This window comes from Thamnophis elegans, chromosome 11 (assembly GCF_009769535.1).
Source record: "Thamnophis elegans isolate rThaEle1 chromosome 11, rThaEle1.pri, whole genome shotgun sequence".
Lineage (NCBI taxonomy): Eukaryota > Metazoa > Chordata > Lepidosauria > Squamata > Colubridae > Thamnophis > Thamnophis elegans.
In genome coordinates this window covers 69981787-69992737 of record NC_045551.1, presented here as the reverse complement: position 1 = coordinate 69992737, position 10951 = coordinate 69981787, and the positions used below count along the sequence as shown (strand labels likewise).

The 10951-nt window shown below is 41.2% G+C and overlaps 1 protein-coding gene across 2 annotated transcripts in view; it reads right to left on the bottom strand.

The window, feature by feature from the left end:
* Positions 1-10951, bottom strand: part of UVSSA (UV stimulated scaffold protein A) — a 46089-nt gene that overhangs the window by 20507 nt on the left and 14631 nt on the right. For both annotated transcript variants that reach the window (XM_032226570.1, XM_032226571.1), the window contains exon 8: positions 4392-4500. In XM_032226570.1, the coding sequence (XP_032082461.1) occupies positions 4392-4500 (109 nt within the window). The remainder of the gene's footprint in view (positions 1-4391; positions 4501-10951) is intronic.

Sequence of the window (10951 nt, the reverse complement as noted above, 5' to 3'; positions counted from 1 at the left end):
GGTCGCAAAAGGGGATCACATGACCCTGGGACACTCCCACCGTCATAAGTATGAGTCAGTTGCCACGTGGCCATGGGAATGCTGCAACGGTTGCAAGTGCGAAAAACGGTCGTAAGTCACAATTTTTTCCAGTGCCGTTGTAACTTTAGACGGTCACTAAGTGAACCGTTGTAAGTCGAGGACCCCCTGTATTAGAATCCCACAGCCAATCTCAGTGCTTCACTGTGTCCCTCCTTCAGTTTCAAAGGGCTCCTCCTTGAAAGGGACTTGAAGGAGAGACAGAGGCAACTTTGCAGAGGCCAATTCAGAATTTCATGGCTGCTATTTCGAACGGAAACGTCCTCTGGGGAGCTAAAACTGCTAAAGCAGAGCTCCAAAATATAAAAATGCTAAACCAGGCAGGCGAATTTTATGAAGCAACAAGAAAAAAATGGATTTGCAGTTATGCAGTCAAGAAGAGAGCGGCTCCTTTTAATAACATTTGGATATAATTTATCCATAAATCCCACGTTAGGTTAGGTTGAGTTTCCATTTCACACTGAGCAAAAATCCTTCCCAAATGACCATTTAATCCAGACTTCGGAGGTATCCTTTACCTGTTTCCAACTGCCCCTCACACCACCACCAATGCCTTTTGGCTCATACGTCATCTAATACTTCCGTTGGCAGAAAATAATAATAATAATAATAATAATAATAATAATAATAATAATAATAATAATAATAAGTCCAAATTCCCTTTTCCTCCTCCTTTAAATTGACCAAATGGCACCCATTTGCCTGCAGCAATAAAGAAGACAGTGCTAAAGAGAGATAAATCAATGGAAGGAAAGAGAGAGGGAAGGTTTTCCCCGCAGAAAGTTGGACAGGGGAGAAGGCTGACTTTATTGATTTTTAGCTCGTTCAGCTGGCCTTGTAATTAAAATGTAAATTTGAGAAAGAGATTATGTCCTGATAGAAATGGTGGGATTAGGGGGGAAGATAAAAACTCCTCGGTTTAAAAAAAAAAAACACACAACAAATCCAGAGAAAATAGAAGAACAGACTTCATCAGGATTTAGTGGAATGGAGAGAAACGCACACCAGGCAAGAACATAAATTATAAAAATAAAATAAATAAAACTTTTTGGAGAATGGGTTTTTTTTTCCCACCTGCCTTCCTGTATGCAGCTCCAATTCATCCAATCTACAAAAAAAAAAAAATCTTCATTAATATGAGCTAAAATCCAAAGAATTTAGGCAGGAGAAATGGGAGGCCATGTTGTCTTCTGCGCCACACAACAGGAACAAAATGTTGTGTGGAAGGCACAACAACCATTCTGTGTTACAAGCTGGATTTGATCTGAATCTGGTGTAAGGTAAAGGTTCCTCTCGCACATCTGTGCTAGTCGTTCCCGACTCTAGGGGGCGGTGCTCATCTCCGTTTCAAAGCCGAAGAGCCAGCGCTGTCCGAAGACGTCTCCGTGGTCATGTGGCCGGCATGACTCAATGCCGAAGGCGCATGGAACGCTGTTCCCTTCCCACCAAAGGTGGTCCCTATTTTTCTACTTGAATTTTTTATGTGCTTTCAAACTGCTAGGTTGGCAAAAGCTGGGACAAGTCACGGGAGCTCACTCGTTTATACGGCGCTCGGGATTCGAACCGCTGAACCGCCGGCCTTTCTGATCAACTAGCTTAGCATCTATAGCCACTGAGCCAAAGTGTCCCTGATGTTATCTGATATAGAGATGTGCAAATGTGCTTTGCATCCAGATTGGCCACCTGATTTTTTTTAATATACTTCCTGATTTTAAAAAAAACAATTTTTAGAATATATTCTTCTTAAATTGTTCATTAAATTTTTAGTCCAGCACAGCGCCTTCGTCTACCACCATCATTTCATTCTGCGCCTCATTTTGGTTCAAATATACACTTCTATAAATAACTTCTCTTAGTTTTAAAGTATTTCATTAAAGTTTATTGCAAGGTAGAAAGCAAAGAGAAGGAAAAATCGAGGAAGTGAAAGAGAAAAAAAAATCCAGAAAGAAGAGAAAAAGTTGTGACTTCCAATTTTTCCCACTGCAGTAGAATACAAACAAATTTACAGCCTCAATTTTTTCCCCTTTACATTTCTAAACGTTTCAGCCCATTTCTATAACTGCAAAAGTCCTTCTAATCACCGAAACCTACAATTAAACTGGGTGTTGTTGTTTTTTGCAGTTTTGAGTAGAGAATCCAGAAATGGTTTACGAACTGAAGCAAAATGAGATAAATTCTTCATTTTCGTTTGGTCTTTGCCAACTCTGCCAACACATCAGAGAGCCACACCGGCTCTTCCATTGAGGGAATGGGTGTCTCTTTTCATCTTTGGGCATATATATTAATGAAAAATTCCAAATTTTTCCTTCAGGGCCTTCATCTGCCAGATTTAAAATAACTTCCGATCGCAATTGAAGGGGCCCATTCTCAACAAAATTGGGCTCTTTTGCTGGGAATTTTGAGTGCAAATAAAATGACCATCATCAACCGATGGTGATCAGGTGCTAGTGTAAATAAGGATTATACAAATGAGGGGTCATTAAAAAGCCTGGTAATGTTAATTTGGCATGACACCCCTTAATGGGTTATGTCTTCACACTTCAGTTGCCTAATCACCAAAATTCTTTTGCAAATTTGCATTCTATCTTGCCCACAGAAAATCAAATTGGCTCTCCCATCTATCCCAAAACTCATTTCTTGTCCTAATGGTGGTCAGGATGTACTTCTGCAGCTGTGAGATTAATTAAAAACTAATCCGCTAACTGTTTCTGGATGGTAACAGAAACCTGGTGTACAAAGAAAAAGGAAAAAAAAATGGGTAGCCTATGAAACAGATGGTTCTAAATTCTTAAGGATAAAATGGAAATTGGAAATTTCAATGCTCCTTCTCTATCTTGGTGCTTGCTGTGAAAAGCCACGCAAGTAGCAGTTGAACTTTTGAGGTTTTAATCAGAATGCAAAACGCTTAGGAATTGCTCATTTTACGAGCGTGGGTTTCGGAGCAGAATGCTTTACAATACAATAGCAGAGTTGGAAGGGACCTTGGAGGTCTTCTAGTCCAACCCCCTGCTTAGGCAGGAAACCCTATACCGTTCCAGACAAATGGCTATCCAACATCTTCTTAAAGACTTCCAGTGTTGGGGCATTCACAACTTCTGGAGGCAACTTCTGTTCCACTGATTAATTGTTCTCACTGTCAGGAAATTCCTCCTCAGTTCTAGGTTGCTTCTCTCCTTGATTAGTTTCCACCCATTGCTTCTTGTCCTGATTTATTGTGTCTTGGAGAATAGTTTGACTCCCTCTTCTGTGTGGCAACCCCTGAGATACTGGAAGACTACTGTCATGTCTCCCCTGGTCCTTCTTTCTATTAAACTAGACTTACCCAGTTCCTGCAACCGTTCCTCATATGTTTTATCCTCCAGTCCCCTCATCATCTTTGTTGCTCTTCTCTGCACTCTTTCTAGAGTCTCCAGATCTTTTCTACATCGTGGCGACAGGGCCTTATTTTCTTTTGGCCCCCAAAATAAGTGCTTGGCCTTATTTTCGGGGAGGTCTTATTATTTTTGAGGTGCAGGAGGAGGCGGGGAGCATGGTCACCTCACGGCTGCTGCTGTGTTGCAATATTTTCAGGGGAGGGCTTATTTTAGCGCATGCGCTGAAAAGCCCGATTGGGCTTATTATCCAAAGAGGTCTTATTTTCGAGGAAACAGGGTAGCACTTAAGACTCATACACCGTTTCGTAGTGCTTTAACAGCCCCCTCTTGCCCCCAACAATCTGGCTCCTCATTTTAGCGGCCACAGAAGGATGGAAAGCTGAGGTAAAACCATGAGCCTGGTGAGATTCGAACTGGTAAACTGCAGGCAGCTGGCGGTCAGCAGGAATTAGCCTGCAGTACTGGGCTCTAACTACCGCGTGATGTGTGGGTCACATCAGGTGAGGGCCTTGAGATGGGTGAGGGTCATGTCAGGTGAGGGCCTTGTGATGGGGAGGTCACATTGAGACCCTGACCTGGTGGGACTCTCACCTGACGTGACCTCACTATTCCAAGACTCTCTGACCGCACGAAGCCCTAACAAACAGAAGAACACCGACACTGACATCCCTTAAACTCCCTTGAAGGTGTTACCTAGCATGGTAACGCAATGTTCAGAAACCGACCCACAAGCTTGGAGAACGAGCCTCCACCCCTTCACTGCTCTTCCTCAACATGGACTCACATTGCAAGAGTTCCCGGTTGGCATAAGGTACCCAAAGAGATTGTTCCAGAGGCTCCAACCCAGGGACCCCTTAGCAACACCCACTGGAAATAGAGATTGAAGACCCCGAAACCAGAAAAGCAAACTTTGAAGCCTTCGGGGCTGGACAAACTCACCATATTCTTCCCGGAGGTGATGGGGGATGTGCGGCTCGAATCCCTCTTTCTCAGGCACCTCCACAAACTCATCTTCCTCCTCCTCCTCCTCCTCATCCTGACTTCTCATCTAGGACAAAGAGTTAAAAACGTTCAAGACACCATGGGTTGGGGGGAGAAAATCTAGCCGTGCATCTAGCAGAAGCCACAGACACAATTATTGGTGTCTTATTACACCCAAAATGTATTTAATGTTTAACTTTCTGTTGGCTTGTACTTACGACGGCCGCTGTGCCCCAGGATCACGGGATCCCGTTTTGCGACCTTCTGACAAGCGAAGTCCGTGGGAAAGCCAGATTCACTTAACAACCGTGTGACTAATTCAACATCGGCCGTGATTCACTCAACCATGGTGGCAAGAAAGGTCGTAAAATGGGGCAAAACTCATTTAACCCTCTCTCCCTTGTCTTTTGTGAGCCGCCCGGAGTCCTCCGGGAGTGGGCGGCATACAAGACAAATAAATAATAATAATAATAATAACAACAACAACAACAACAATAATTTTTTGGCTTAGCAATGGAAATTTTGGACTCAATCATTGTAATTTGTAATTTTAATAGATTTGTATGCCGCCCAATCCTGAAGGCTTACATAAAAGCAATTTTAAAAATATTAAAAAAGATTAAAACACAAGACAGTACAACTTAATCATGGTCGTAAGTCGAGGCCGAGCTGTGTGCGAAAAGGCACCACAATCTGTCGGTCTGCTCACTCGGAAAGGGATTAGAAACAGATCCGGGGAAATGAAAGCGTTGCAATCATGTATATTTTTTAAGGAGGGGTTTTAGGTTGGATCCAACAGAGCCGCTTTTCAGCATTTAATAAACAATAACATTTGCTGTTCAAACCCCTTTGCCAAGGACAGCAAGATAAGTGGGACCGTTCTCCCCTCGCTCGTCTTTTTAAGAGTTTATTTCTGAAGGAAATGCAACCAAAACTCTTGCTTTTCTCAATGGACGACAGCAAAAATTTAAAAACCCGTGTACGGCAAGAATTAACCCCCCCCCCCCCAAAAAAAACCCCTTTACATGATTGTGTGATGTTTTACACATTCTCCTTGTGGCAGCCGTTGAGAGAAAGAATTACAGCCGACATCCTATTTCCCCAGAACCTCATAACACCTTTGGACTCAAGAAATTACTGAAATTACAAGAGGCATACTGTAAATAGATAAAATAAATTGCACATTAAAAGTTAACTGATTCATAAATTTTATACTCGTTATTGCTTCTTTTATGAACTGTCAAATCTCTTGCCATAGTTGGATTCGGGGTGGTGGTGGAGGGGGGGGAGCCTCTCCCACAATAGGTAAAAAAAGGCCCCCAGAGGTGCTTTTTTCAAGAGGAAATTGGACTTTCTGGTTTTTCTCTGAAGGCGTTTCGCTTCTCATCCAAGAAGCTTCTTCAGCTCCATAGCTCCATACCGAGGAAGCTCCTTGGGTGAGAAGCGAACCGTCTTCAAAGAAAAAACAGAAAGTCCAGTTGCCTCTTGGAAAAAAAAGCTCCTTTGGGACAACCTGGAGGACGGAGAATCTCCATAGCTGTAAAAAAAAAAGGCATATTTATAATAGCTAATACTTTAGTGCAGTGTTTCTCAACCTTGGCCACTTGAAGATGTCTGGACTTCAACTCCCAGAATTCCCCAGCCAGCGAATGCTGGCTGGGGAATTCTGGGAGTTGAAGTCCGGACATCTTCAAGTGGCCAAGGTTGAGAAACACTGCTTTAGTGTCCCTTAACATATTGGTATATGCCTAGGAATTGCCCTTTAAAAAAAACCCACGTCCATTAATTTTTTTCTTCGAGTTTAACCTCCGAATAGAGTTCAGGGAACTTTCTAAGAAGTCTTGCATTTGGGTTTTCGATCTGATCTCATGGAAATTCCTGTGTAAATTTCTTTTCAGGAAGGCAACTGCGCCAGTGATCCCTAACGATGAGAAATTTGCAGGCTGTGTTTTGCAAAGTGCACTTAAAACTTTCTCTTAAGAGAGAGAGAGAGAGAGAGAGAGAGAGAGAGAGAGAGAGAGAGAAGGAGGGAGAGAGACAGAAGGAGAGAGAGAGACAGAGAGAGAGGAGGGAGAGAAACTATTAATTATGTCTCTTACAGTTCTATTTTCTAAAACATTGAACTGGATCCAATAGCCCTCCACCAGAAATTTGCTGTTAGCATGGAAAAGGTACAGAGACCTCTTTAACTTGGTAAACTGGAAGGAAAAAGGTTTCGCTTGCTTACGAAGGGCCTTTTGGTCCTAGTCAGCCTCCTATTTTCGAGCCAGGAGAAAAACTGGCTTTCGAATTGAATGCTAAAACATCACTGAACCTTTCCTGCAAGTGACTGATGGGGTATATAAATCCCCCAATCCTTTCCTTCCTCTGGATTTTAACCACGTGCTTGTGAACAGGGGGACAGAGGGAAGGGAACGGGAAATGTAGCTTTTGGTTCTTGATCTTGATATTGTTTAGGATGCTAACTTGGATAAGGACTGGCGTAAACTTGCGTTCCAGGAAAGAAGATAAAAAAAGCAAAAGTTGGGGCTCTGCACCCAGAGAGAAATAAAGTGAAACATCTTGAATACTTTTGAAGGCAGCTGAGTTGGGACTGAAAAGCAGGAGGCAGATGGAGGACTTCTTAAAAAGTTCTATGAACATTAATGTTGGAATTAAGATTGGAATATTCTTTATTGGCCAAGTGTGATTGGACACACAAGGAATTTTGTCTCCAGCGCAGAAGCTCTCAGTGTATATACAAACAACAAAGTGATAAATCATCGATGATAAATCATAAGATACAATCATTAATCATAAGATACAAACAACAAGTGATAAATCAGAAGATACCAACAATAGGAGAAGGTAGTAGGAAAGATGATACAGCCCTACTACTAGTGGTGGGATTCAGACAGCATACACCACTTCGGGAGAACCGGTTGTTAACTTTCTGAGCAGTTTGGTGAACTGGTTATTGGAAGAAATCATTAGGGCAGAGAACCGGTTGTTAAATTATCTGAATCCCACCTACAGTACATGAGTAAATATCTTTAGGCATAAGACAGTGCTGTGGGAGCTGGATGTTCAGCAGAGTGATGGCCTGGGGGGGAAACTATGATTTCATATTAAAGATGATTTTATACCAGGTTAAACTGGAAGAAAAGTTAAAATGGAGTTTAAAAGTTTGCTGAAACTTCCCAGTTACGATTTGACACAGATGCTGGAGATTATTCAGGCTCACAATCAAGATGCCCCCCCCTCCCAGTTAATCCCCAAGATTAAGAGACGTGTGTAAAACGCAACTTGGGCGACCACATTCCTGCACACTTACCAGTCGAAGAGGCACGAAGATTTCTGCCCGAGAGCGGAATAATAAGATGCAAATTCACTCTGTTTAGGCACAATCCATGAAGTGCACATTTAGCCACTATAGAAAGCATTAATCACGGGAAACTGTAATATTTGTTATCAGTCCAACACTAATCAAAAGCCAAGCCTGTCACTTCCACTGACCTGTAAAACGTCCCAATTATACTCTTTGGAAATGACAGGAGCACTTAACTTCCCCGCGGAGCAAATGACGACAATCAATCACGTTTGAATAACAATGAGCCACGGAGCTGAAAATTATTTTTTGTATAGGATCGAGCCAGGAATTTATGAAAGGTGAAAAGCCACCAAGGTTTTAGGGGTGATGATTGCTTTCAGCTAGTACAGTGCATATCAAACACTAAAGAGAATTTATGGGTTTTAATTTCCCAAAAGGTAGATGTGGACTTGGTGCTACAATGCATAACATATAATGCCAGGTTTTAAATATGAGGGTCATTTTCATAAAATATTATGCTTATTGTCTGCACCCTTGGATTCGGCAAATAACTTCTTTATTAAGTTCTCATTTGCAGAGGGGGGGGGAAGAAAGAAAAGAAAATTAACACCTTAGCATTAATCCCTCTGTTCCCAAATAAAGATATTAGCATTCTTATTATTTTAAGCAAGCTGCTTTCCTCATTATTTGTAAAGATAATTGACTATATATGGCATTGAGTGGGGAAAAGGCATTTTAAGAGCAAACCATCAGAACTGGAGAGAAACAAGTAGATCATTCCATCATTCATGTTTCCCCCACTTCTTTTCATTTAAAAATTGCTTATTTTGAAAAAAAAAACACCCACTTTTTTGTAGCCAGAAAGCCAGCAGAATTGTGTTAATTAGACTTGCAATGTTTGAATCTCTCTTTTCTAGGTCAAAATATGGCTTGCACCAACGCAAAACTCGATTTCTGACTCTTGTGGACGTAAAAGTATGCAGTTCAGATGCTCCCTCAACAGTAGAGTAACAAGGCGATCAATTCAAGAGAATCTGACAACTTGGTTTAAAGGAAGCCGTGCACCAAACAGAGTCTGAGGATGCACGAAACCCCAAATTTGAGGTCTCCATCTCTTTTCCATTTTGCACCATCTTGTTTTTTGGGCTGAGAAGATCATCAATGGACAAGCAGGGTTTCCATCTCGCTGCAGTGAATCGCGTAAAAACATTTTTTTAAAATCAATCACCACATCAAATACTTATGGTAGGCGAATCAGGCCTCTCTTCAATGGGAATTGAAGAGCTTCTGTGATTCTCCTTTAAGATCTAGTTGACTCGCTTTCCTTCTCAGAGAAATCAGCCAACATCTGGGGAGGCCTGGTCCAAGGAAGAGAAGGACCAGGGGTGACTTTTTTGTTATTTTTACAAAGAATATCTACTTTGGGTTGCCACAGATGCCAACCAAGCTATCTTAGATGCTTCTTCATGGTCAGCCAGGGTGGGCAATTGCTTTAGTATGTATAGTATAATGGTTTGGTCAGATTTGCCTTATTGGTGAAGGGGAGTGGCATCTTAATTAATTAAATACATACATAAATTTATCCATCTACCATGTTCTTTATTTCTTTCTTTGTTTCTTTCTATCTATCTATCTATCTATCTATCTATCTATCTATCTATCATCTATCCATCCATCCATCCTTATAATCTCTCATTTACCCATCCCTCTCTTCTATCCATCCATTATGTACCCTGTCTATCCTAACATATCCTATCTATCTATCTATCTATCTATCTATCTATCTATCTATCTATCTATCTATCTATCTATCTATCATCTATCTATCTATCTATCTATCTATCTATCTATCCATCCATCCATCCTTATAATCTCTCATCTACCCATCCCTCTCTTCTATCCATCCATTATGTACCATCTGTCTGTCTATCCTAACATATCCTATCTATCTGTCTCTCTATTTCTCTATCTATCTACCTATCTATCATCTATCTATCTATCCATCCATCCATCCATCCATCCATCCTTATAATCTCTCATCTACCCATCCCTCTCTTCTATCCATCCATTATGTACCATCTGTCTGTCTATCCTAACATATCCTATCTATCTGTCTCTCTATTTCTCTATCTATCTACCTATCTATCATCTATCTATCCATCCATCCATCCATCCATCCATCCATCCATCCATCCTTATAATCTCTCATCTACCCATCCCTCTCTTCTATCCATCCATTATGTACCATCTGTCTGTCTGTCTATCCTAACATATCCTGTCTGTCTGTCTGTCAACCACAACTCAAAGACGCACAACCCACAACTGCAGACACACCCGTAGGGGAAAAGCCAAAACAAAGGAAGCCAATGCGATTAGCTCACCGACTCTGAATTTCTGAAAAGCAGAAGCCACTTTGAGGCTCACAATGTGGGCCACCAACATCTTCTCCCTTCCCCTCATGAAACGGCTTCTTCCACCACTCAGGCGTGAGCGTAAGTAGGGCCCAGAGTTGAGTTGTGATCTCTTTCCGCTAATGTGAGGTAATCCTCTCATAAGTGAACTCTAAACTTCATTTGTCTTTCAGCAGGCTTGATGACTACGCATTTAAAAACCCATTCTCTCTTATAAACTAAAAATTAAGCGTACTCAACTGTGGTGGCCCTCACTCCACCTGCTATTTATATGCTAATATCCTCACCAGAAGATCTTGCAAATTATTCTACCACACCAATATCTCACGCTCATCTACTCACAGGAGTATCTCTCCCCCCCTCTCTCTTACAAGGATTTGTGGCCAAGGAATTGCTCTCTCTCTCATATTCCCTCTCATGTTCTCTTTCATTCTCTCTCTATTCTCTTTCTCATTCTCTCTCTTTATTCTCTCTCATATTCTCTCACTCTCTCCCACATGCTTTCATTCTCTCTCATTCCCTCTCTATTCTCTCTCTCTCTTTCTCTCTCATTCCCCCTTTCTCTCATTCTATCATCTATCTATCTATCTATCTATCTATCTATCTATCTATCTATCTATCTTCTATTTATCTATCTATCGTCTATTTATCGATACATCTATCTATCTATCTTTCTTCTATTTATCGATACATCTATTTATCTATCTATCTATCTATCTATCTTTCTTTCTTTCTTCTATTTATCGATACATCTATCTATCAATCTATCTTCTATTTATCGATACATCTACTATCTA